This window comes from Cnephaeus nilssonii (genome assembly GCF_951640355.1).
Source record: "Cnephaeus nilssonii genome assembly, chromosome: X".
Classification (NCBI taxonomy): domain Eukaryota; kingdom Metazoa; phylum Chordata; class Mammalia; order Chiroptera; family Vespertilionidae; genus Cnephaeus; species Cnephaeus nilssonii.
In genome coordinates, this window is record NC_137071.1 from 123031929 (window position 1) to 123059665 (window position 27737).

General features: G+C 46.8%; 1 protein-coding gene across 3 annotated transcripts; it reads left to right on the plus strand.

The window, feature by feature from the left end:
- Positions 1-7010: 7010 nt before the first annotated feature.
- On the plus strand, positions 7011-9748 carry LOC307096357 (spindlin-2). 3 transcript variants are annotated; one of them, XM_079765962.1, is made up of 2 exons: positions 7011-7322; positions 8676-9748. In XM_079765962.1, exon 2 carries the CDS (start codon positions 8678-8680, stop codon positions 9452-9454), a length of 777 nt encoding a protein of 258 aa, XP_079622088.1. In that variant the 5' UTR covers positions 7011-7322; positions 8676-8677; the 3' UTR covers positions 9455-9748. The 3 variants fall into 3 exon arrangements, with proteins under 3 accessions (XP_079622088.1, XP_079622089.1, XP_079622090.1); XM_079765963.1 differs by having other exon boundaries at positions 7011-7261; positions 8650-9748; XM_079765964.1 differs by having other exon boundaries at positions 7011-7261.
- Positions 9749-27737: the final 17989 nt, after the last annotated feature.

Below are 27737 nucleotides of genomic sequence, written 5' to 3' on the forward strand. Positions count from 1 at the left end.
CTCAGCCCAGCCTGCACCCTCTCCAATCCGGGACCCCTTGGGGGATGTCTGCCTGTCAGACATCCCTCTCACAATCTTGGACCACTGGCTCCTAATCGCTCACCTGCCTGCCTGCCTGCCTGGTCACCCCTAACTGCCGCCCCTGCCAGCCTAGTTGCCCCTCACTGGCCCCCACCTGCCAGCCTAATTACCCCCAACTGCCCCCACTGCTGGCCTGGTCGCCCCTAACTGCCCCCCCTACCGACCTGGTCACCCCACACAGCCTGCTGTTCAGTCATTTGGTCATCCCTCACTAACCCCCCTGCCGGCCTGGTTGCCCCACGCAGCCTGCTTGTTCAGTCATTTGGTTGTCCCTCACTAACCCCCCTGCCTGCCTGGTCGCCCCACGCAGCCTGCTTGTTCAGTCGTTTGGTCGTCCCTCATTAACCACTGTGCTGGCCTTGTCACCCCACACAACCTGCTTGTTCAGTCGTTTGGTCGTCCCTCACTAACCGCCCTGCTGGCCTGGTTGCCCCATGCAGCCTGCTTGTTCAGTTGTTTGGTCGTCCCTCACTAACCTTCCCTGCTGGCCTGGTTGCCCCACGCAGCCTGCTTGTTCAGTCATTTGGTCATCCCTCATTAACCCCTGTGCCAGCCTTCAACCCACGCAGCCTGCTTGTTCAGTTGTTTGGTCATCCCTCACTAACCCCACTGCTGGCCTTGGCACCCCACACAGCCTGCTTGTTCAGTCATTTGGTCGTCCCTCGCTAACCCCCCTGCTGGCCTGGTTGCCCCATGCAGCCTGCTTGTTCAGTTGTTTGGTCATCCCTCATTAAACCCTGTGCAGAGCTGGTGGTAGGCAGCCATCTTGTGAGAGTAAATTTGCATATTACCTCTTTGTTATATAGAATATATATATTGATAAGAATCATTGATCAGCTGCCTCCTGCAGGCCCCACACTGGGAATAGAGCCTGCAGTTGATCTGGCATCGAACCGTGACCTCCTGGTTCATAGGCTCAACCACTGAGCCACACTTAAGAGAATTTTAATCCAGGCTTAAGAGCATTTTTTTATGGCATGTTGGGGGAATGGGAAGGAGAACCAGATTAGAATCAGAATGGGTTTTAGAGAGACAATGGGAGGAAAAAAATTGAAGACAATGTGTAGGCAACTCTTTCAAGTTTTGTTGCAAAGAGGAGTAAAAAAATAAGGTGGTAGCTGGAAAGGTATGTGAAATCAGAAGAGGGTATTTTTGAGAAGGAAAAAGTAACAACATGTTCTTATGCTGATGTAACCCAATAACATAATGCTTGATGCAAAAATAAGCAAGGTGTAGAAAATAGAAACATGGCACAATTTATGCTTTAAAAATTTCACCAATATTATTATACTTCTTCTAATTTAAGACAAAGTTTTTCACATATTTTGAAGATAAAAAGTAGTACTCTACTATTTCCATTTGCTTACCTTATTTTTTCTATTTTCTCTTTTCTTTTTAGTTTTTCATATTTTAACATCTCTAATGTGATCTCTTACAAAGTCATGACTTATCATAGTTGAATTGACGATCATTTTCTTTTTTATTGGTACACAAAAGTGTGTCTTAAAATTAATAGTATGCTAGACTCAACAATATTGAAAATATATTTTGTATGAGTACATAAATAAGGCAAAAAAGAAAATTCATAACAGGGATAACAAGGGAGAACAACTGTGGTTGTGAAAGCTTGTAAATTTTTAAGTACAGTATTCTAATAATTTAAAAGGGGAATGGATTCCAAGATTGTATGTGTAAAAATTTTTTACATAGAATATGTAAAACTGGCTAACTTTAGAATCAATGATATATAAGTGAATGAAAAGAAGATTAACAATTCAAAAGAAATATGTGAAGATAAAATCACACAACAGCCAAAACCGGTTTGGCTCAGTGGAAAGAGCGTTGGTCTGCGGACTGAGGGGTCCCGGGTTCGATTCTGGTCAAGGGCATGTACATTGGTTGTGGGCACATCCCCGGTGGGGGGTGTGCGGGAGGCAGCTGGTCGATGTTTCTCTCTCATCGATGTTTCTAGCTCTCTATTCCTCTCCCTTCCTCTCTGTAAAAAATCAATAAAATATATTTTAAAAAAAATCACACAACAGAAATACTGAATGCCAGCCCTCCCCACCCCCCCAAAAAAAACACACACAAGAAAATAAGATGAAACTAATAATCAGGAAAATATAAACTAAAACAATGAGTTGCTATTTCTCACTCACTAGTTTGGCACACACCAGAAAGATGATATATCAAGATTTGTCTAGGATATAGAGAAGATGGAATACCTACAATGATGAGTATACCATAATTTGGTACAGCCAATTAATGTAGAAATTTGGCACCATTTATGAACTTTGAAGTGCTTATACATACAACTCAACATTTCTTCTTTTAGTATATACTGTACACACAGATACTCTGGAACAAGTACAGAAAGATTTATTGCAGCATTATTTATAAAAATGAAATTTGAAATTAATCAAAATGATCATCAAAAGTGGAATGGGCCTTAGCCAGTTTGGCTCAGTGGATAGAGGCCCGGTGCATAAATTCGTGCATGGGTGGGGTCCGGCCAGCCTGTCCAGGGGGAGGGGACATGGGCAGTTGGCCAGCCTGCCTGCTGGTTGAACTCCTGGCCGAGGGGACAATTTGCATATTAGCCTTTTATTATATAGGATATACACTGAGTGGCCAGATTATTATGTGTTCAGTGATCATAATAATCTGGCCACTCAGTGTACATATACATATATATATTTCTAAAAAGTGGAACGGATACTTGAATATATTGTTCAATGGATGACAAATTGTCATATATGTCTACTTTGCAAGAGTTTGAAAGTAACAAGAAATGTTAGAATTATAACACACATAAATTTTAAAAACAAAATATTGAGTAATAAAAGCAAGATTTAGAAAAATAACATACCTGTGATAAAACTTATGTTTAAAATAAAGGTCAGTCAAGTTAGATTAAGAGAAATATCAGAGTTCTATTTTAGGCTTGTTGACAATGTAAGTATCTCTCTCTATATATATAAAACCCTAATATGCAAATAGACCAAATACAGAACAACCGGTCACTATGACGTGCGCTGACCACCACGGGACAAGTGCGGAACATGGCAGGCATCAGCTGTGGCAGGATGGTGGAGCAGGTGAGCAGGGGCACCAGACCAAGGTGAGGCGCCGGTCACTGTCATTGGGGCGAGCCTCTGGTGGTTACTGAAAATTCTTTGCTCCCGCGCCACAGTCTGGCCCAGCATTCGCACCAGCTGGTGGCACTGGCCCCACTCTCACCGGCTGCTGGTGCCCAGCACCGGCCCTGATCGCTTGGTGTCATCAGTGGGTTCGAGCAGCAGCTGCTGGCCCCGATCGCCCCTCAGGGCTTCTCTACCTTCCCCTGCTCCTGAGGGGCAATCTGGGCAGTAGCCACCGCTCACACCCACTGATGGTGCTGGCCCTGCTTGTACCCGCAGCCAGCGCTGGAGCTGCCGCTCAGACCCACTGCAGGCGCCTGGTGCCAGTCCTGATCGCTCGGTGTCATCAGGGGGTACGAGTGGCGGCTAATGCCCAGATCGCCCCTCAGGAGCAGGGGGAGATGGAGAAGCCCTCAGGGGCGATCGGGATTGGCAGCCACTTGCACCCACTGATAGCGCTGGCCCTGCTCACACCAGCTGCTGGCACCAGCCCCAATCACTACGTGCTGCCAGTGCATGGGAGCGGCAGCTGTGGGAGTGGGGATGGTGTTGGGAAAACTGGACAGATACATACACGGTGGGAGGGGCTGGGTGGGGGCACGGAGAATGGGCCGAGACCCGTCCCTGTGCCCACTGCAGCCTCATGACCCACAGTTCCTTTCAAGGTGGGGGCCCCTAGTTAAAAATAAAAAAAGACATTTTTTAATATCATAAGAGTGGATTTATAGAGTAAAAAAAAGAAGTTCTTGAAAACATTTTTAAACTAAATATCTTATTGGTTACTTTACAAAATGTAGAAATGTCATATTCCCATCAACTGCACAGTATATATAGCCAAGTCATAATGACCAAATGCCATATCCCAGAAATGTCAGGTGTTGGTCATTAAAAAATAATGATTTTTTCCTAGCTATTTTATTATTTTTGAAGCAATTGTTAATGGGATTGTTGTTTTTTTCAGTTTCCATTTCTGATAGCTCATTATTGATTTAACCAAGAATGTAAAAGACCTTTACTTAGAAAATTATAAGACACTAGAGAAAGAAATTAAAGAATATATAAATAAGTGGAAGCATATACCGTGTTCATGGATAGGAAGAATTAAAATGTCTATTCTACCCAAAGCAATATACAGATTTAATGCAATTCTTACCAAGATACCAATGGCGTATTTCACAGAACTAGAACATATATTCGAAAAATTTATATGGAACCACAAAAGATCCTGAATAGCAACAGCAATCTGGAGAAAGAAGAACAAAGTTGGAAGAATCATGCTACCTGATATCAAAGTGTACAACAAGGCCATAGTCATCAAAATGGTATGATACTGGCATAAAAAGAGATATCTAGATCAATGGAACAGAATAGAGAACTCAGAAATAAACCCATGCCCTTATAGTCAATTAATATTTGACAGAGGAGGCAAAAACATACAATGGGCTAAAGATAGTCTATTCAATAGATGGTGTTGGGAAAACTGGACAGATACATGCAAAAAAAAAAATGAAACTAGACCACCTTCTTACAATGCATACAAGTAAAAACAAAATTGATTAAAGATTAAATGTTAGACTTGAAACCATAAAAATCTTGGAAGAAAACATAGGTAATAAAATCTCAGACATTTCTTATAGCAATATTTTTTTCTGATATATCTCCTCAGGCAAGGGAAACAAAAGAAAAACGAAACAAATGGGACTATATCAAACTAAAAAGTTTTGCACAGCAAAGGAAACCATCAACAAAATGCAAAGACAATCCACTGAATGGAAGAACATATTCGTCGAAGCATCTGATAAGGTGTTACTATCCAAAATTTATAAAGAAGTCATACAACTCAACAGAAAAAAAAAATCCAATTAAAAAATGGGCAAAGAACCTGAATAGGCACTTCTCCAAAGAGGACACACAGATAGCCAATAAACATATGAAAAGATGCTCAATGTCACTAATCAGAGAAATGCAAATTAAAACTGCAATGAGATATCACCTCACACCTGGCAGAATGGGTATCATCAATAAATCAACAAACAAGTCTTGGTGAAGATGTGGAAAAAAAGGGAACCCTCATACACTGTTGGTGGGAATGCAGACTGGTGCAGCCACTGTGGAAAGCAGTATGGAGTTACCTCAAAAAATTAAAAATGGAACTGTCTTATGACCCAGCAATTCCACTTCTGAAAATTAATCGTAATGAACCTGAAACAGTAATTCAAAAGAATATATACACCCCTGTTCATTGCAGCATTATTTACAATAGCCAAGATTTGGAAGCAGCCCAAGTGCCCATCAGTAGATGAGTGGATAAAACAGCCATGGTAAATTTACACAATGGTAAAAAGGAAGAAAATTTTACTCTTTGTGACAGCATGGATGGACCTAGAGAACATGATGCTAAGTGAAATAAGTCAGTCAGAGAAAGACAAGTTACCATATGATTTCATTCATATGTGGAATTTAATAAACAAACTGAATTAACAAGCAGAATAGAGACAGACTCATAGATAGACAGCAGGCAGACAGCTCTGGTGGGTGGGGCGTGTTAGGGAGATGGAGGGATTGAGCAAAAAAGAAAAAAAAAAGAGAAAGAATTCATGGACAAGGACAAAAGTGTGGTGATTGCCAGGGGAGGGGTGTAAGGTTAAATGGGGGGATAAATGGTGATGGGGAAAAATTAAATTTAATTAAAAAAAAAACACACAACAAAAAAGTAAATAAAACAAATTTTTAAACAATTATTTTTCCTGAGATTATGAAGTAATTATCCTTCATAATGTACATTTAGAAAACAAATATGAGACAGAAAATGCACAGTATTTGTGTGTGTGTGTGTGTGTGTGTGTGTGTGGGGGGGTGTATGATGGTTGAATACACAGAAATTGAATAATAAATATTAACATTAGAGAAGGAGAAGGGAATAGGATCAGGACTTGAGGAGAAGAGAGAATTAAATTTTATTGGTAATATTTTATTTCTACTTTTAAATGCTTCAATAAAATAAGTAAAATTAATTTTTAATGGAGAGCAGTACTTCTAATATTGCTACATACAGTATATCAAAATATCATAGCAATTATTTTACAAATAATTTTTAACAACTGATTTTTGCAAAATGATCCCAGATTTCTAAGAGATTAGGGGGGAAAAAAGGCAAAGTTGATACTGAGTGCTAATGTTTCGCTCTGAGCCCTGGTGAATGAGAAGTGGATTTAGGGTGGATTATCTTCTTAAAGTGAATTTTCTGAATTTTCCAGTATTCACATTGTGCATGCAATTCTTTTTTTCAATCGGTGAAAACAACAACAACAACAACAACAACAACAAAGGGAGGGTAGGGGGCTATCCTCAAGAAGTAAAGTCTGGAAATGACCAGACAGTCAAATTTACCTAGAGATTGATTGGGTCAAGATGGCAGACTGAGCCCTAGTGCGCTTCTCTTATCCTACCACAAATCCCCTTTAATGACAGGAAAGGAAGGTTTCGGTAACTCCAGAAAGGCACGGGGAAAAGAAAGGGCGAATTCCTCGAAGATGAAAAGCAGATGGGGCAGGGGCACCGAGGTGGGGGCGGGGGGAGGTGGGGGTGGGGAACCTGAGGGCTCTGAACTGGAGAGAGAGACGCTAGGTGGTAGGGTAGGAGGGGGTGCGGTGGGCTGGGCTGCTCGGGGATTTGGAAAGGGGCGGGTCCAGGAGCCCAGACGCGTTTCCCAAGCCGGGGGCCGAGGTGGGCGTGTGAGCGCTGGGGGAGGGGAGCGCACGTTGTTTAGCAGGAAGGGGAGGCCTGGCAGGAAGCTGAGCTGCGGAGAGAGGGGAGGAGACTGCTGCAGCGGCAGCGGCCGGTGGGATCCCCAAGTGGCAGTGGGGCTGCTGCGGCCGACTGCGAGTCAGGGGGTCCGCGCGCGCGGCGCTGGAGACACAGCCGCCATCCTCTTCGCCCGCCCCGCCGCCCCTCTTAGACGCGCTCCTCGACCACGGATCCTCCCCAGCCAGCTCTTGCAAGCTCGCGGCTCGGCGCCTGCTGATCCACTTTCCTCACAGGTTCACAGCCAGGTGTCCCCTATTTGGGCACGTGAAGCCCGCGATCCCCGGACGCGGGGAGGTGGGCACTGGATTAGAGAACTGGAGGTTGGGGGTTGGTTTGCTTCAGGCGAGACAATTGGGGTCGGCGCCAGGATGGGACAGGAGACTGAGAAGAGTGACTTGGAGACTGGAGGTGGGAGGGGGGAGTGGAAAAACACCTGGTTCGCGTACAAAGGTGGCGAGAAAAGGAAATGAGTTTGTTGTGAGCACCCAGCGGAGAAAGTGGGAATGAATAGGAAGGAGACGAAGGAGAGAGACACGAACAGCAGGCAGAAGGCATCTTTATGGGAATGGAGAGGGACGGAGTGTGCCCGAGCCGACTTGGCTCAGTGGATAGATAGAGCGATAGATAGCCTGCGGACCGAAGAGTCCCAGGTTAGATTCCAGACAAGGACACATTCTTGGGTTGCGGGCTTGATTCCCCAGCGGGGGTGGGGGGCGTGCAGGGGGCATCCCATCAGAGATTCTCATCATTGATGTTTCTCTCTCTCATTCTCCCTTCCGCTCAGAAATCAATAAAGAAATATATTTTAAAAAACAAGGGACATGTGGAGTACACTAGTGGAAATGAAGAGATGGGGTGGGGGGCGTCTAAGAAATGGTGAATATCTGTGTGTGGTGTAAGGACTCTAGGATAACAACAGAAGGACAGGCATTATGCAAAGGAACCCTGTTGTTGGGCTTTCAATCAAAGCATCCACCACCTCCCTAAAACTCCAGCACAGCCAAAGTAGCCTGGAGGGCAGGCTGATGCAGCCAAGCATCCAGTACTATCTTGATAACCAGCATTCTTTTTTTTTTTTAATTTTTTTTATTAATTTAGAAGGAAGGGAGAGATAGAAACATCAGTGATGAGACAATCACTGGCCAACTGCCTCCTGCACAACGCCCCCCGCCCCAATCCAGCCAACAACCCAGGCATGTGCTCTTGGCCTGAATGGAACGCAGGACCCTTCAGTCTGCAGTACGATGCTCTATCCACTAAGCCAAACCAGGCAGGGCAGGGCGATACCCAGTATTCTTTTTTAAAAAAATATATATTTTATTGATTTTTTACAGAGAGAAAGGGAGAGGGATAGAGAGTTAGAAACATCAATCAGCTGCCTCCTGCAAACCTCTCACAGGGGATGTGCCCGCAACCAAGGTACATGCCCTTGACTGGAATCGAACCTGGGACCTTTCAGTCTGCAGGCCGACGCTCTATCCACTGAGCCAAACCGGTTAGGGCAATACCCAGTATTCTTGCTGGACGTATCTGAATAATTTGGGCAGCAATGTACCTGGTGCCCAGACTTTGCGATAGAGAAATTAATTCATGCTATAATATACTAAATGTTTCTTTCTAGCCTCTTCCCCCCCCCCCCTTTTGCAGGTATGAAGACCTCTCACAAAAAGGCACCTGCAGGGCAGGAAACCAGAGACGCAGTAAATCACCACACTGGATCTGCAAATGTGAAGAAGAAAAAAAGGTCTCATAAGAAACAGAGGGGGCGACCTTCGTCCCAGACCCGCAGGAACATCGTGGGCTGCAGGATTTCCCACGGGTGGAAGGAAGGCGATGAGCCCGTCACCCAGTGGAAAGGAACCGTCCTGGACCAGGTGCCTATAAACCCGTCTCTTTACCTGGTGAAATATGACGGCATTGACTGTGTCTATGGACTGGAACTTCACAGAGATGAGAGAATTTTAAAACTTAAAATACTTCCTGATAAGGTGCCACTGTCTCGAGTCAGAGATGTGGGCCTTGCCAACACCATCATTGGCAAAGCGGTGGAGCATCTGTTCGAGGGCGAGCACGGCTCTAAGGATGAATGGAGAGGGATGGTGCTAGCCCAAGCCCCAATCATGAAAGCGTGGTTTTACATTACCTATGAGAAAGACCCCGTCTTGTACATGTACCAGCTTCTGGATGACTATAAGGAAGGAGACCTCCGTATCATGCCAGAGCCCAGTGAGTCTGTAGCGGAGAGAGAGCCAGAAGGAGTCATAGATGGCCTGATAGGCAAACATGTGGAATATACCAAAGAAGACGGCTCCAAACGGACAGGCAAGGTCATTCACCAAGTGGAAGCCAAACCCTCTGTGTACTTCATCAAGTTTGATGATGATTTCCATATCTATGTCTATGATTTGGTGAAAAGGTCCTATTAGGGTATCATTTGTCACATTTGTGGAGGCAAATGTTTTATTTGGAGGCACAAAAATGTAGCTTTTTAATGTATAGAAAGCTTTAGACTCCCTACCAACGAACATCTTTGCCAGCATAACTGTTGTTTGTTCTGAAAAATACAAATGTGTGTGGACATGACATGCTGTGTGGAAGGACTTTATCATGTTGAAGAGACTGGGTGTGTTTGGTGGATGGGGCATGAAAGGAAGGGACAGCTGTAAATTCAGGCTGAGAATAAAGTTCAGCTAGCATCATCATCAGTCATCTAAAAATGGAATAGGACTTAGCTGGCCTGCTCTAGGAAGGAGGGAGGAGAAGGAACTAGAGATGGCCTGTGGGGGGAGGGCAAAGGGGAGGTTGCTGCTTAGGAAGAAGTGGGGAGGGGCCAGAAATGGAGGGGCTTCCTGGGGGGAGGGATGTCTGAGGAGGGGGAGGCACCCAACTGGGAGGAGATGAGAATAACAGAGGGAGAGGGAGATCTTGGGGCTTAGAGGAAAACAGACTGAATGACTTGAGTAGAGAGGGCACAAAGAATCTCAGAAGAGGTCCAGGGCAAGGGGAGAAAGAGAATGTTGGCAGGGATTTGGGGAGAGGCTAAAGGATACGCACTCTAAGGTGGGACAAGGCCTGTGAGGAGCAAAGGGCCAGAGGTACTGAAGGAGGAGGAATCCTAAGAAGAAAGACTGACCCAGGGAGTGAGCCTACAGAAAAAGAGGTGTGGGGAGTGGGGCCCAGGAGAGAGGGGAGGCCCCGGAAAAACTTGCACTTCTGACAGGCCCACATTGCTGTCCCTGGCTCTGGGCACAAAGGAGGTGGCAATGGAGAGAAACCAGGAGGCTGCAGGTATTCTGACAGGGATGACTCAAGGGTTAGGCAGGAGACAGGTTTATACCTAAAAGGTTTATTTCAGGGACTTCATGCCACAACTGCAAAGCAGGACCCCGGACCCTGGGCCTAAACACACTCACATTGTGCATTCAGCATGTGGCTGTGGGTGGCCTCATTGCTCAGAGGACCCAGGTGCAACAGATCTTGGACCTGAAGGTCTTGGTTCCTTTACCCTACACCAGTGGTCGGCAAACTCATTAGTCAACAGAGCCAAATATCAACAGTACAATGATTGAAATTTCTTTTGAGAGTCAAATTTTTTAAACTTAAACTTCTTCTAACGCCACTTCTTTAAAATAGACTCGCCCAGGCCGGGGTATTTTGTGGAAGAGCCACACTCAAGGGGCCAAAGTGCCGCATGTGGCTCACGAGCCGCAGTTTGCCGACCATGGCCGTACACTGTCTAAACAATTCCTGTGGGAGTAGATCAGTGGGGCTCTCAGATCTTAAGAGCTGTGCCACGTTGCAATTGGAAAGTATTTTATCCACAAAAATGGAACCTTGCAGAACCCAGAACATCAGTCCCTCATTATTCTTTCTCTGGCGGGTCTGAACCTTGCTTCCCTTCGGAGGAGGGACATCAGAGGATTGCGCCTACTGTGTCTCTCCAGGGCATGGGCATGACAGTCCATACTTCTCATAGCTGGCTTCAGTCCATGCCTCTCACAGTTGGCGCCCGCCAGTGCTCCACCAGACAGGTCTGCTGTCCCCAGAAGCCCCATCTGTTGGCTCTATCCCAGCAGGTCGGCTGGCTCTCAGGGAACTCCTGGCCCGTTTTGCCCGCCCCTGGCACATGGGGGCAGTGATGGGAGTGTGTGCAGCTGTGTTTCCAGGTGAGATAGCGGGCATGGGGAAGTCAGGCTGGGATCTGTGGCTTGGTGTAACTCACTCCTTTGGCTCTGTATGGCCACGTAGAGGTGTAGTGGTTGTTGGTGTGAGGCTGCAGTAACCCCAATAAAGTCCCTCCGAGATAGGGTGTCTTGATCCATGGGTCTTTCTATGTCCTTCTCTTCCTCACCTCTTCTTCTTTCCCTAGACCCGTGGTTGGCAAACTGCGGCTCAAGAGCCACATGCGGCTCTTTGGCCCCTTGAGTGTGGCTCTTCCACAAAATACCATGGCCTGGGCGGGTCTATTTTGAAGAAGTGGCGTTAGAAGAAGTTTAAGTTTAAAGAATTTGGCTCTCCAAAGAAATTTCATTCGTTGTACTGTTGATATTTGGCTCTGTTGACTAATGAGTTTGCCGACCACTGCCCTAGACCTATTAGTGACATTCCCCTCAAAATTCTCTCTGGTTTACCCACTTCGCACTTCACGAAAATATACTTGCTTATAATGGAAGAGTTCTGACGACTCCTCACTGCCTATGTTCCCCAAACTCCACGCATAGCAGGAGGAGAGGGAGGCAGAGAACTTCCAGGAGTTGAAAGAAAAGTGTTAATTCATCTTCATTCTCCACCTAATATGACCTGAAGCTGTTTACCTCAAGAATGGCACAAGCAAGCCCACCTCACCATAGCACGGGTTAGTTTTTTTTCTTCATAGATCATACTGTTTATTCTGGCATCCACCTGCAGGTCACCCATGGGCCAACTTCAGGCAGCTGCCTTGTTTTGTTTGATCTTCATGTTTTTATTGCTTTCTGTGTTTAAATGAGCTACCTCGGCATTTGGGAGGATTCATATTACATAAATTCTTACTCCTGGCCCACTTGAAAAAAAATCATAAACAGTAAACTTACATTTAGGGCCCAACAAGGTTCCTACAAGGATACAGCAGCCCATTATAGACTCACATGCTCTCTCAAGTTGGCCAAGCCCCCAGCTGGCCTGCTTCACTCCAATGAATAAAATGCCCAGTTGCCCCTGGAGGCATTAGTGTGTGTAGCTTTGAGGCAAGACCCAGGGAAAACTGACTAGCTCCCCTTTTGCCTTAGTTTGACCCCATTTTTTATTTATTTGTTTTTTCTTCAGTCTTACGCTCTCCCAACTGAGCTATTTCGGCGGCTCTATTTGCTTTATCTTCAACTCACCAATAATAACCACAGATAGCTCTCTGCCAGCAGTCTTCTAGGTACAGGCACTTATGATGTGGTAATGATCAAAAGAAACAAGTAAAATAATCCTACCCTCATGGAACTTTCATTTTAGTGTGCCAGACAATAGCGAAGACGCAGTAAGTAAATACAAAGTATTTTCAAAGTGATAAGTGTTAAGAGGGAAAATAAAGCAAAGAATGAGGAATGGAAATTCCATACAGGAGTCTGACATTGATTAGATGGGAAAGCCAGGGAGAGCCTCACTGAGAACGTGGCTTTTGAGTCAATACCTAAAGGCAATGAGAGGACTGGCCCTGTGCATGTCTGGGGAAGGAGAATTCCAAGTACAGGGATAGCAAGTGCTGAGCTCCCAAGACACATGATGTCTGCATTTTCTAGAAACACTGAGGATAACAGCATGGCTGGAGCTGGAGTGACTGAAGTAATGAATGTCAAGAAGTGAGTTCAGAGAGGTGCTGGGAATCTGGGGGAAGCAGAAAACTTAGAGCCTTAGAAGTGCTAGAATGGAATTTGGCTCTTACCCTGAGTGTGATGGGGAGCCAGTCAAGTATTTTCAGCAGAGGTGGGACATGATTTGTCTTATATTTTAACAGTATCACTGGCAACTCTGGAAAGTGGTTAGTATGGAGTGCAAGGATGAAAAAGCAAGGTCAAGTATGTCAGTGAATCAGAGGAGAGACCTAGAAACAGATTTGCAAAGAGAAAACTGGATCATAATTGAAGTGAAATTTTAGATGAATGAGAAAAGGCATTTTATTCAATAAATGGAGCTGGATTAATCTGTTTGCTTTCCTTAGGGCAAAAATAAACTTAAGGCCCTTCATCACACTTTACACACAATATAAATTGCTAGTGGAAAAATTGTTAAATCCTAAATTTGGAAAGTAACATTTATATAATGTTTAGAATCAAAAGGAAGAGAATGTTTATATTTTTACTGTGAAAATAGGGAAGATTTTGTTTAAAGGCAAAAAATGAAAAAGTATTGAGGGGAAAGTTTGATATATTTGAATATATTAAAATATGAAAACCTGTAATTTCAAAATCATCATATACATAGTGAAATTAGGCTACAAACTTCAGTATTTAAAATGATGAAATAAAAAAGTGTATGTATTCTATGAGAAAAAAGAAACAGTCCATAGAAAACTTGGGTAAAAACATGAATAGGCAAGTCACAATAGATCCCATGGTTAGTAAACATTCATGGCCTTAATATACTCCCTAAGACCTTTGTATGTCTTCATAACATATATGAGCTAACATACTATTAAATTTACTTAGTTATATGTTTACTACAGGCCCAGTGCACAAAAGTCTTGCATGGGGGGGGGGGGTCCCCCTTAGCTCAGCCTGCACGCTCTCCAATTGGGGACACCTTGCGGGATGTCTGACTGCCACATTAGGCCCAAACCCTGGGATCGGGCCTAAACTGGCAGTCGGACATCCTTCTCATAATCTGGGAGGACTGGCTCCTAACTGCTCACCTGCCTGATTGCCCCTGCCTCTGCCTGCCAGCCTGATCAACCCTAACTGCCCTCCTCTGCCAGCCTAATTACCCCTAACTGCCCTCCCCTGCTGGCCTGGTTGCCCCCAACTGCCCTTCTCTGCTGGCCAATTTGGTTCTGATTGGTCAGTTCCTATGCCAGAGTCAAAAGCTCTGCCTCCTAGGCAGCCATTGGTTCCCCACAACACCCAACTTTGGATCTGAATGGTCATTTCCTATGCCAGTCAGTGTCAAAAGCTCTGCCTCCTAGGCAGCCATTGGCTCCCTGCAGCACCCACCTGTGGTTCTGATTGGGCAATTCCTATGCCAGTCAGCCTCAGAAGCTCCACCTCCTCAGCAGCCATTGGTTCCTCACAGCACCCACTTACGGTTCTGATTGGTCAGTACCGATGCCAGTCAGGGTCAAAAGCTCCGCCTCCTAGACAGCCATTGGTTCCCCACAACACCCACCTGTGGTTCTCATTGGTTGGTTTCTATGGCAGTCAGTGTTAGAAGGTCCCCCTCCTACACATCCATTGGTTCCCCACAGCACCCAACTGTGCTACTCATTGGTCAGTTCTTATGCCAGTCAGTGTCAAAAGCTCCACCTCCTAGGCAGCCATTGGATCCCTGCTGAACCCACCTATGGTTCTGATTGGTTGGTTCCTATGCCAGTCAGTGTTAAAAGCTCCACCTCCTAGGCAGCTATTGGCTCCCCACTGCATCCATATTTGGTTCTCAGTGATCATTTCCTATGCCAGTCAGCCTCAGAAGCTCCACCTCCTAGGCAGCCATTGGTTCCCCATAGCACCCACCTGTGGTTCTGATTGGTCGGTCCTATGCCAATAAGCATCAAAAGCTCCACTTCCTAGGCAGCCATTGGTTCCCTATAGCACCCACCTCTGGTTCTGATTGGTCAGTTTTAATGCCAGTCAGCTTCAGAAGCTCCACCTCCTCAGCAGCCATTTGTTCCCCACAACACCCACCTGTGCTACTCTGATTGGTTGGTTCTTATGCCAGTCAGTGTCAAAAGCTCCGCCTCCTAGGCAGCCATTGGTTCCCTGCAGCACCCACCTGTGATTCTGATTGGGCAGTTCCTATGCCAGTCAGCCTCAGAACCTCCACCTCCTAGGCAGCCATTGATTCCCCACAGCACCCACCTCTGGGTCTCATTGGTCGGTTCCAATGTAAGTCAGCATCAAAATCTCCACCTCCTAGGCAGCCATTGGCTACCCATAGCACCCACTTATGGATCTCATTGGTGGGTTCCTATGACAGTCAGCATAGAAAGCTCTGCCTCCTAGGCAGCTATTGGCTCCCCAAAGAAGCCATATTTGGTTTTCATTAGTCGGTTCTTTTGCCAGTCAGCCTCAGAAGCTCCAACTCCTAGGCAGCTATTGGTTTCCCATAGCACCCACCTGTGGGTCTCATTGGTCGGTTCCTATGCCAGTCAGTGTTAGAAGGTCCCTGTCCTATGCATCCATTGGTTCCGCACACCACCCACCTATAGTTCTGATTGGTCAGTACCTATGCCAGTCAGCATCAAAAGATCCACCTCCTAGGCAGCCATTGGTTCCCCATAGCACCCACCTGTGATTCTGATTGGTTGGTTTCTATGCTAGTTAGCGTCAGAAGCTCCACCTTCTAGGCAGCCATTGGTTCCTTAAGTACCCACCTGTGGCTCTCATTGGTTGATCCTATGCCAGTCAGCACCGGAAGCTCCACCTCCTAGGCAACCATTGGTTCCCTATAGCACCCATCTCTGGTTCTGATTGGTCAGTTTTAATGCCAGTCAGCTTCAGAAGCTCCACCTCCTCAGCAGCCATTTGTTCCCAACAACACCCACCTGTGCTACTCATTGGTTACTTCTTATGCCAATCAGCATCAAAAGCTCCGCCTCCTAGGCAGCTATTGGATCCCTGATGCACCCACCTATGGTTCTGATTGGTTGGTTCCTTCACCAGTCAGGGTCAAAAGCTCCACCTCCTAGGCAGCCATTAGTTCCCTGCAGCACTCACCTGTGGTTCTGATTGGGCGGTTCCTATGCCAGTCAGCATCAGAACCTCCAACTCCTAGACAGCCATATTGATTCCCCACAGCACCCTCCTCTAGGTCTCATTGGTTGGTTCCAATGTAAGTCAGCATCGAAATCTTCGACCTCCTAGGCAGCCATTGGCTACCCATAGCACCCACCTGTGGATCTCATTGGTGGGTTCCTATGCCAGTCAGCATAGAAAGCTCCGCCTCCTAGGCAGCTATTGGCTCCCCAAAGCATCCATATTTGGTTCTCACTGGTCGGTTCTCTTGCCAGTCAGCTACAGAAGATCCATCTCCTAGGCAGCTATTGGTTCCCCATAGCACCCACCTGTGTGTCTCATTGGTCGGTTCCTATGGCAGTCAGTGTTAGAAGCTCCCCGTCCTAAGCATCCATTGGTTCCCCACAGTACCCACCTGTGCTACTCATTGGTCATTTTTTATACACTCAGCTTCAAAAGCTCCACCTCCTAGGCATCCATAGGTTCCCCATAGCACCCACCTGTGGTTCTGATTGGTTGGTTCCTATGCCTGTCCGTGTCAAAAACTCCGCCTCCTAGGAAGTCATTGGCTCCCTGCTGCACCCACTTGTGGTTGTGATTGGTTGGTTCCTATGCCTGTCAGTGTCAAAAGCCCCGCCTCCTAGGCAGCTATTGGCTCCCCAAAGCTTCCATATTTGGTTCTCATTGGTCAGTTCTTTTGCCAGTCAGCCTCAGAAGCTCCATCTCCTAGGCAGCTATTGGTTCCCCATAGCACCCACCTGTGGGTCTCACTGGGCGGTTCCTATGCCAGTCAGTGTTAGAAGGTCCCCCTCCTATGCAGCCATTGGTTCCCCATAGCACCCACCTATGGTTCTGATTGGTCAGTTTCTATGCCTGTCAGCATCAAAAGCTCCACCTCTTAGGTAGCCATTGGCTCCCCATAGCAACCACTGTGGGTCTCATTGGTGGGTTCCTATGCCAGTCAGCGTCAGAAACTCCACCTTCTAGGCAGCCATTGGTTCCTTAGAGTACCCACCTGTGGCTCTCATTTGTCGGTCCTATGCCAGTCATCATCGAAAGCTCCACCTCCTAGGCAGCCATTGGTTCCCATAGCACACACCTGTGATTCTCATTGGTCAGTTTCTACGCCAGTCAGCATCAAAAGTTCCACCTCTTAGGCAGACATTGGCTCCCCATAGCACCCATTGTGGGTCTCATTGGTGGCTTCCTATGCCAGTCAGCATCAAATGCTCAACCTCCTAGGCAGCTATTGGCTCCCCACTGCGTCCATATTTGGTTCTCATTGGTCGTTTCCTATGCCAGAAGCCCCAGAAGCTCCGCCTCATGGGCAGCCATTGGTTCCCCAGAGTACCCACCTCTGGGTCTCAATGGTCGGTTCCTATACCAATCAGAATCAAAAGCTCCACCTCCTAGAGAGCCATTGGTTCCCTATAGCACCCACCTGTAGTTCTGATTGGTCAGCTTTAATGCCAGTCAGCTTCAGAAGCTCCACCTCCTCAGCAGCCATTGGTTCCCCAAGGCACCCACCTGTGCTACTCATTGGTCAGTTCTTATGTCAGTCAGCGTCAAAATCTCTGCCTCCTAGGCAGCCATTGGCTTCCTGCTGCACACACCTGTGGTTCTGATTGGTTGTTTCTTATGCCAGTCAGGCCCAGAAGCTCCACCTCCTAGGCAGCCATTGGTTCCCCAGAGCACCCACCTCTGGGTCTCAATGGTTGGTTCCTATGCGAGTCAGCATCAAAAGCTCCACCTTCTAGACAGCCATTGGTTCCCCATAGCACCTACTTGTTGGTCCCATTGGTCGGTTCCTATGCCAGTCAGTGTTAGAAGGTCCCCCTCCTATGCATCAATTGGTTCCTTACAGTACCCTCCTGTGGCTCTCATTGGTCGGTCCTATGCCAGTCAGCATCGAAAGCTCCACCTTCTAGGCAGCCATTGGTTCCCTATAGCACCCACCTCTGGTTCTGATTGGTCAGTTTTAATGCCAGTCAGCTTCAGAAGCTCCACCTCCTCAGCAGTCATTGGTTCCCGACAACACCCACCTGTGCTACTCATTGGTTGGTTCTTATGCCAGTCAGCATCAAAGGCTCCGCCTCCTAGGCAGCTATTGGATCCCTGCTGCACCCACCTATGTTTCTGATTGGTTGGTTCCTATACTAGTCAACATCAAAAGCTCCATCTCCTAGGCAGCCATTGGTTCCCGTAGCACAGACCTGTGATTCTGATTGGTCAGTTTCTATGCCAGTCAGCATCAAAAGTTCCACCTCTTAGGCAGACATTGGCTCCCCATAGCACCCACTGTGGGTCTCATTGGTGGCTTCCTATGCCAGTCAGCATCAAATGCTCCACCTCCTAGGCAGCTATTGGCTCCCCACTGCATCCATATTTGGTTCTCATTGGTCGTTTCCTATGCCAGTCAGCCCCAGAAGCTCCGCCTCCTGGGCATCCATTGGTTCCCCAGAGTACCCACCTCTGGGTCTCAATGGTCCGTTCCTATGCCAGTCAGCATCAAAAACTCCACCTCCTAGGCAGCCAGTGGTTCCCCATAGCACCCACCTGTGGTTCTGATTGGTCAGCTTTAATGCCAGTCAGCTTCAGAAGCTCCACCTCCTCAGCAGCCATTGGTTTCCCAAGGCACCCACCTGTGCTACTCATTGGTCGGTTCTTATGTCAGTCAGCGTCCAAAGCTCCGCCCCCTAGCAGCTATTGGCTCCCCAAAGCATCCATATTTGGTTCTCATTGGTCGGTTCTTTTGCCAGTCAGCCTCAGAAGGTCCATCTCCTAGGCAGCTATTGGTTCCCCATAGCACCCACCTGTGTGTCTCATTGGTTGTTTCCTATGCCAGTCAGTGTTAGAAGGTCCCTTGGTTCCCCACAGCACCCACCTATGGTTCTGATTGGTCAGTACCTAGGCCAGTTAGATCAAATGCTCCCCCTCCTAGGCAGCCATTGGTTCTCCATAGCACCCACCTATGGTTCTGATTGGTCAGTTTCTATGCCTGTCAGCATCAAAAGCTCCACCTCCTAGGCAGCCATTGGTTCCCCATAGCACACAGCTGTGGGTCTCATTGGTCGGTTCCTATGCCAGTCAGTGTTAGAAGGTCCCCCTCTTACGCATACATTGGTTCCGCAAAGCACTCACCTATGTTTCTGATTGGTCAGTACCTATGCCTGTCAGCCTCAGAAGCTCCACCTCTTGGGCAGCCATTGGTTCCCCATAGCACCCACTGTGGGTCTCATTGGTGGCTTCCTATGTCAGTCAGCATCAAATGCTCCACCTCCTAGGCAGCTATTGGCTCCCCACTGCATCCATATTTGGTTCTCATTGGTCGTTTCCTATGCCAGTCAGCCCCAGCAGCTCTGCCTCCTAGGCAGCCATTGGTTCTCCAGAGCACCCACCTCTGGGTCTCAATGGTCGGTTCCTATGCCAGTCAGCATCAAAAGCTCCACCTCCTAAGGAGCCATTGGTTCCCTATAGCACCCACCTGTAGTTCTGATTGGTTAGTTTCCATTCCAGTCCCCATCAGAAGCTCCACCTCCTAGGCAGCTAGTGGTTCCCCATAGCACCCACCTGTGGTTCTGATTGGTCAGCTTTAATGCCAGTCAGCTTCAGAAGCTCCACCTCCTCAGCAGCCATTGGTTTCCCAAGGCACCCACCTGTGCTACTCATTGATCGGACCTTATGTCAGTCAGTGTCCAAAGCTCCGCCCCCAAGGTAGCTATTGGCTCCCCAAAGCATCCATATTTGGTTCTCATTGGTCGGTTCTTTTGTCAGTCAGCCTCCGAAGCTCCACCTCCTAGGCAGCCAGTGGTTCCCCATAGCACCCACCTGTGGTTCTGATTGGTCAGCTTTAATGCCAGTCAGCTCAGAAGCTCCACCTCCTCAGCAGCCATTGGTTTCCCAAGGCACCCACCTGTGCTACTCATTGGTCGGTTTTTATGCCAGTCAGCATCAAAAGCTCCGCCTCCTAGCCAGCTATTGGATCCCTGCTGCACCCACCTATGGTTCTGATTGGTTGGTTGCTATACTAGTCAGCATCAAAAGCTCCACCTACTAGGCAGCCATTGCACACACCTGTGATTCTGATTGGTCAGTTTCTATGCCAGTCAGCATCAAAAGTTCCACCTCTTAGGCAGACATTGGCTCCCCATAGCACCCACTGTGGGTCTTATTGGTGGCTTCCTATGCCAGTCAGCATCTAATGCTCCACCTCCTAGGTAGCTATTGGCTCCCCACTGCATCCATATTTGGTTCTCATTGGTCGTTTCCTATGCCAGTCAGCCCCAGAAGCTCCGCCTCCTGGGCAGCCATTGGTTCCCCAGAGCACCCACCTCTGGGTCTCAATGGTCGGATCCTATGCCAGTCAGCATCAAAAGCTCCACCTCCTAGGGAGCCATTGGTTCCCTATAGCACCCACCTGTAGTTCTGATTGGTTAGTTTCCATGCCAGTCCGCATCAGAAGCTCCACCTCCTAGGCAGCCAGTGGTTCCCCATAGCACCCACCTGTGGTTCTGATTGGTCAGCTTTAATGCCAGTCAGCCTCAGAAGCTCCACCTCCTAAGCAGCCATTTGTTCCCCATAGCTCCCACTGTGGGTCTCATTGGTGGCTTCCTATGCCAGTCAGCATCAAATGCTCCACCTCCTAGGCAGCTATTGGCTCCCCACTGCATCCATATTTGGTTCTCATTGGTCGTTTCCTATGCCAGTCAGCCCCAGCAGCTCTGCCTCCTAGGCAGCCATTGGTTCCCCAGAGCACCCACCTCTCGGTCTCAATGGTCGGTTCCTATACCAGTCAGCATCGAAAGCTCCACCTCCTAGACAGCCATTGGTTCCCCATAGCACCTACTTGTTGGTCCCATTGGTTCGTTTCTATGCCAGTCAGTGTTAGAAGGTCCCCCTCCTACGCATCCATTGGTTCCTTATAGTACCCTCCTGTGGCTCTCATTGGTTGGTCCTATGCCAGTCAGCATCGAAAGCTCCACCTTCTAGGCAGCCATTGGTTCCCCATAGCACCCACCTCTAGTTCTGATTGGTCAGTTTTAATGCCAGTCAGCTTCAGAAGCTCCACCTCCTCAGCAGTCATTGGTTCCCGACAACACCCACCTGTGCTACTCATTGGTTGGTTCTTATGCCAGTCAGCATCAAAGGCTCCGCCTCCTAGGCAGCTATCGGATCCCTGCTGCACCCACCTATGTTTCTGATTGGTTGGTTCCTATACTAGTCAGCATCGAAAGCTCCACCTCCTAGGCAGCCATTGGTTCCCATAGCACACACCTGTGATTCTGATTGGTTAGTTTCTACGCCAGTCAGCATCAAAAGTTCCACCTCTTAGGCAGACATTGGCTCCCCATAGCACCCACTATGGGTCTCATTGGTGGCTTCCTATGCCAGTCAGCATCAAATGCTCCACCTCCTAGGCAGCTATTGGCTCCCCACTGCATCCATATTTGGTTCTCATTGGTCGTTTCCTATGCCAGTCAGCATCAAAAGCTCCACCTCCTAGGGAGCCATTGGTTCCCCATATCACCCACCTGTAGTTCTGATTGGTCAGCTTTAATGCCAGTCAGCTTCAGAAGCTCCACCTCCTCAGCAGCCATTGGTTCCCCAAGGCACCCACCTGTGCTACTCATTGGTCAGTTCTTATGTCAGTCAGCGTCAAAATCTCTGCCTCCTAGGCAGCCATTGGCTTCCTGCTGCACACAACTGTGGTTCTGATTGGTTGTTTCTTATGCCAGTCAGGCCCCGAAGCTCCACCTCCTAGGCAGCCATTGGTTCCCCAGAGTACCCACCTCTGGGTCTCAATGGTCGGTTCCTATGCCAGTCAGCATCAAAAGCTCCACCTCCTAGGGAGCCATTGGTTCCCTATAGCACCCACCTGTAGTTCTGATTGGTTAGTTTCCATGCCAGTCCGCATCAGAAGCTCCACCTCCTAGGCAGCCCGTGGTTCCCCATAGCACCCACCTGTGGTTCTGATTGGTCAGCTTTAATGCCAGTCAGCTTCAGAAGCTCCACCTCCTCAGCAGCCATTGGTTTCCCAAGGCACCCACCAGTGCTACTCATTGGTCGGTTCTTATGTCAGTCAGTGTCCAAAGCTCCGCCCCCTAGGTAGCTATTGGCTCCCCAAAGCATCCATATTTGGTTCTCATTGGTCGGTTCTTTTGTCAGTCAGCCTCCGAAGCTCCACCTCCTAGGCAGCTAGTGGTTCCCCATAGCACCCACCTGTGGGTCTCATTGGTCCGCTTTAATGCCAGTCAGCTCAGAAGCTCCACCTCCTCAGCAGTCATTGGTTTCCCAAGGCACCCACCTGTGCTACTTATTGGTCGGTTTTTATGCCAGTCAGCATCAAAAGCTCCGCCTCCTAGGCAGCTATTGGATCCCTGCTGCACCCACCTATGGTTCTGATTGGTTGGTTCCTATACTAGTCAGCATCAAAAGCTCCACCTACTAGGCAGCCATTGGTTCCCATAGCACACACCTGTGATTCTGATTGGTCAGTTTCTATGTCAGTCAGCATCAAAAGTTCCACCTCTTAGGCAGACATTGGCTTCCCATAGCACCCACTGTGGGTCTCATTGGTGGCTTCCTATGCCAGTCAGCATCAAATGCTCCACCTCCTAGGCAGCTATTGGCTCCCCCACTGCATCCATATTTGGTTCTCATTGGTCGTTTCCTATGCCAGTCAGCCCCAGAAGCTCTGCCTTCTGGGCAGCCATTGGTTCCCCAGAGCACCCACCTCTGGGTCTCAATGGTCGGTTCCTATGCCAGTCCGCATCAGAAGCTCCACCTCCTAGGCAGCCAGTGGTTCCCCATAGCACCCACCTGTTGTTCCGATTGGTTAGCTTTAATGCCAGTCAGCTTCAGAAGCTCCACCTCCTCAGCAGCCATTGGCTTCCCAAGGCACCCACCTGTGCTTCTCATTGGTCGGTTCTTATGTCAGTCAGCGTCCAAAGCTCCGCCTCCTAGGCAGCTATTGGCTCCCCAAAGCATCCATATTTGGTTCTCATTGGTCAGTTCTTTTGCCAGTCAGCCTCAGAAGCTCCATCTCCTAGGCAGCTATTGGTTCTCCATAGTACCCACCTGTGTGTCTCATTGGTCGGTTCCTATGCCAGTCAGTGTTAGAAGGTCCCTTGGTTTCCCACAGCACCCACCTATGGTTCTGATTGGTCAGTATCTAGGCCAGTTAACATCAAAAGCTCCATCTCCTAGGCAGCCATTGGTTTCCCATAGCACCCACCATTAGGCTGATTGGTCATTTTCCATGCCAGTCAGCGTCAGAAGCTCCACCTCCTAGGCAGCCAGTGGTTCTCCACAGTACCCTTCTGTGCGTCTCTTTGGTTGGTTCCTATGCCAGTCAGCATCGAAAGCTCCACCTCTTAGACAGCCATTGGTTCCCTTTAGCAGCCATCTGTGGTTCTGATTGGTCAGTTTTAATGCCAGTCAGCTTCAGAAACTCCACCTCCTCAGCAGCCATTGGTTCCCCATAGCACCCAGATTTGGTTCTCATTGGTCATTTTCTATACCAGTCAGCATCTGCAGGCCTATCTCTGGGCCTGATCAAAGTGGCGGGGCTTAACAGCAGCCCTGCGGAGGCCACGAGAGAAATAAAGCCTGGCTGTTGGCGAAGATCAGAAAGAAAGCGGGAGAGAAAGAGAGAGGTAATTACACTGATCAACAGCTTCCACTGAGGCTGCAGATCAGACCGACTCACTTTCTGGTCTCAGCCACCTGGGCAGTCAGTGCTGGGTCGCTAGGCTGCAGCTGGACAACCCAGCGCTGACTTCGGGATGGTCAGCGTTTTGTCGTGAGCGGTGGGTTCAACCTCGGTCTTTATTATAGAGATTGTTTTCCTCTGAAAATGTAATCATTAAAGGTGCATCTTTTTTCTTCTTTCACACCAAATGTATCTCAAATCCTTAGAAGAATATCTGGCATATAAGTATTTGTTGACGATATGAATCTCATTGGTAAGTAAGACAACGGAAATGGAATTAAATAATATAATGTCACACGTATCAGAACAGCAACAGATGTGAAGTTTGAAAATATGGATTGATGCCCTGGCCGGTTTGGTTCAGTTGGACAGAGTACTGGCCCACGGACCAAAGGTTCATGGGTTTGATTCTTGGTCTAGGTCACAAACCGTGGTTGCAGGTTGAACCCCCAGCCCTGACCAGGGCACGTGCAGGAAGCAACCAATCTATGTATCTCATGTCAGTGTTTTCTCTCTCTTTCTCTCTTTCCCCCTCCTCCCTCCCTTTCACTGTGTCTGAAAATCAATGGAAAAAATATCCTCGGGTGAGGATTTAAGAAAAAAAAAGAAAATATGTATTGACAAGTTAAACAAGGGGGAGACCCTATATACCAAGCATGTCAAACTCAAAGGCTAACACGGTTCAAATAAACAAGGTTTAAGTTTCTGTGGGCCGCAAAAAAACCAAAAGCTTCAAGTTTCATAGAAACGTAGGTTTATTTCGATAAAGACATGCTGAATACAAAGGGCTGAAATAAATGAGTCATCACTGACATAAAATAATAGAACATTTTAATAAAAATTAATATTTTTTCTTGAACATTAACTTACCTGACAATGAATGCACAAATTAATAAGCATAACGCAAATATGGTAAACCTATTTTTCTTCTCCGAAAGCGAAATATTTCCTGTTGCGCACACCAAACAAGTCAGTCCAAGACTAAAGACGTGGTCATCGGCTGCTAAAATATTTGCTGCTAGTGTGAGTGGAGAGAAATGGTGTGCCTGCGCATAAGGGGTGCATAAGGGAAATGAATGCAACACAATTATAGTCATCAGTCATTAGCGAATGTTGTAGTTCGTTATTAATAATTACGTATAACAGGATATTGTAAAAATTAAGTTATGAAATTTTTATTAAAACATTTCTTACATACCGTTATATTGGCTGGGCCACAAAAATATTCATTGTGGGCCACATGTGGCCTGTGGGCCACTAATTTGACATGCTTGCCATAAAGTATGTATAAAATAAATTTATTTCTCACAGTTCTGGAGGCTATAAGTCTAAGATCAGGGTGCCAGCATGGTTGGGTCCTGGTGAGGCCTCTTTTCTAGTATGCTTTATGCTTACAGTATATGTGTACATGCACATAAAATGTAGCATTGTATTGAATATTTTTAAAAATTATTAATGGTAACTCTTTGCATCCAGGCAGAGACTGCTTCACTTTGCCAGAGATTCCAATTGGATGGTCCCAGAGACTTATAGCTAAAAAAGGTCATGAAAACTGTGGGACCCCAAAGTTAAAGAGCATAACATAACTTGCTGGACAATTTTCATATCCTAATTTTGATTGAAACCCCTCTCAAAAGACACTATTTTGTGGGTATCTGATATAACAACCAAATACAATGCCAAAATAATCACAAAGAGTTTTCAATATCTAAAGGATTCAGTTAGGTGCTCGACCTCCTTTTTGGTGGTAGAGGGGATGAAGAGTCCATTTTTCTTTGACTGCCTGAAGGACTGAGTATTGTAAACCTGCCTACATAGTACTGAGCGTCATTGCTTGGCAAGCAGGCTCCTGAATTTTCTTGGAGATTTTTGCCATTCTTCCTAGATGTGTGATACCACAACATGGGCTGTTTAGAGTGAGACTTCTGATTTAGTGAAAGTTTTGAAAACCAGAGTGTAGAAGCACTTGTGCTAAACTTTGATCTATCACATTGTGGCAAGTGGAGTTTAGGTAACCCTGAAGTACAAGAAACATATATTGGAGACCTGTTCATATGAATGCAAAGAAATCTGATTTTTAGGTACCAGCAGTATTGGAAAGAAGGTTTTCTCCATGTGTAAAACATTTTACCATGTGCCATTAGTCCAGTTAGTCACATTGTCTCCAACAGCTGAGGCTATAGGAGAAACAACTGGATTTATATGGCTAATATGCAAAGTGTCCCCTCCGGAGTTCAACCAGGAGACTGGGAGTTCGATCGCTCACTATGACGTGCACTGACCTCCAGGGGGCAGTGCAGAATGAAGGAAGGCCCTGGCCAGCAGCAGACCGCTGGGGAAGGAAGGCTGCAGCCGGCCATGATTGCAGGCCAGACCTAGGGACCCTACCCATGCATTATTCATGCACCGGGCCTCTGGTCCACTATAAACCTTCAGTACCCTTTAGACTTTTGTACATGGCTGTCCTTGAACTTCTTACTACCTGTGCTTCCTTTAAGAATTTAATCTGAGCTGTAATTTTTTTCCTCCTGGATTTCTATACACTCAGGAAGCGTCAAAAAGGCTAGTGTTAGAGTGATTTATGTGTCCCACCAATACTTCTCTACATGTGGCTGAATCTTATCTGGCACCTATTGGCAGGAAAATACAAACATCTGGTCCTAATATATATTAAGGTTTAGAGGTAACACTTAGAGTGCACAGAATTGACCCAAAAGGTTTTACTCACAAGGTCATATTGACTTCCTTTGTGTACTTTAAACCAAGCCCAAACGCATTAGCTCATTTTTAAAATGGTTTTTATTGATTTCAAAGAGAGGGAGAGTGGGAGATAGAAACAACAATGATGAGAAACATCCATCTACTGCTTCCTGCACGCCCCCTACTGGGGATCTAGCTCACAACTCAGGCATGTGCCCTGACAGGAAGTCAAACAGTGATCTCTTAGATCTCTTGGTTCACAGGTTGATGCTCAACCACTGAACCACACAAGCCAGACCATTAGCTCATTTTTTATGCCATTTCCCTCAGCAGGTTTGGGTAGAACACTGACTTGAGCATCCATATCTAACAGGGCCATAGAAGTTTGATTCTCTCCCTTCACCAAAATTCCCCAGCATATTCAGACAGGTGCATATGACTTTTGATTGCCATTAAAGACAGGGAGCCCACAGCTCTCATCCTGTAACCACTTCCCCAATTCCTCCTCATTAAAATATGTAGGACAATTTATCACATAGTTGGTCTGTACATTTACCACCAGTTCTTGTAAAGTACCATCAAATTCCATTAATTGGCTGGTGAGGTCCTCATTCTTACAGAAAACCACGTTTCTATCAGCATTTTATCTCATTGTTACAAGTTTCAAGAACTGTGAGGATTATGAAATTTTACCCTATTTGTGAGTTAACAAGGTAGCCTGTTACAGTTTCTTGGGTGCCAGCCGAAGACAGGAGACTTCTGGGTCAGAGACAAAGGATAGTTTATTATTCACAATAATAGCAATAGCCCGAATATTGGTTTTTATGCCCAGGAAGCCCAAGTCCCCTGATGTAAAATGGTCTTATGACAACTACATACGTATAAAGTAGGTTGCATTATGAGAAAGGGAATCTCAGTTTGGGAAGCTCAAAACTTTTATAATGGGTAGTAAGTGCCCTTCCCTTTGCTCTTGAAGGAGACATTATCTTTATTATTTTGGAATAAGCATTCTTTCCCTTTGCTGCAGAATGAATCATTCTATCTTCCACAGATTCAAAGCAAACCTGCTCTTTACGTCAGAGAGAGATATCATCTCTATCTGCCAAAGCTGCTTGCTATTCAAACACCTTTAGAAAGATAGCTTCAAAGAAAGAAGAGTCAGTGTCTTTCATTCAAGAGTACAGAAACATATCAGACATATGTAGAATTGCCTTCCAACAATATGAGTGAAATTGCTGGTAATATGTCTTCTTCAAACATAGGATGATGTCAAGTTTCTCTCTGACTTAAAGTATCACCTACAGTGTATAGCAAGCATGTCAAACTCAAAGACTAACACGGGCCAAATAAATAAGGTTGAAGTGTATGTGGGTTGCAAAAAACCAA

Coding starts and splice junctions, on each gene's coding strand:
- LOC307096357 (XM_079765962.1), top strand. CDS start 8,678: ATGAAGACCTCTCACAAAAAGGCACCTGCAGGGCAGGAAACCAGAGAC.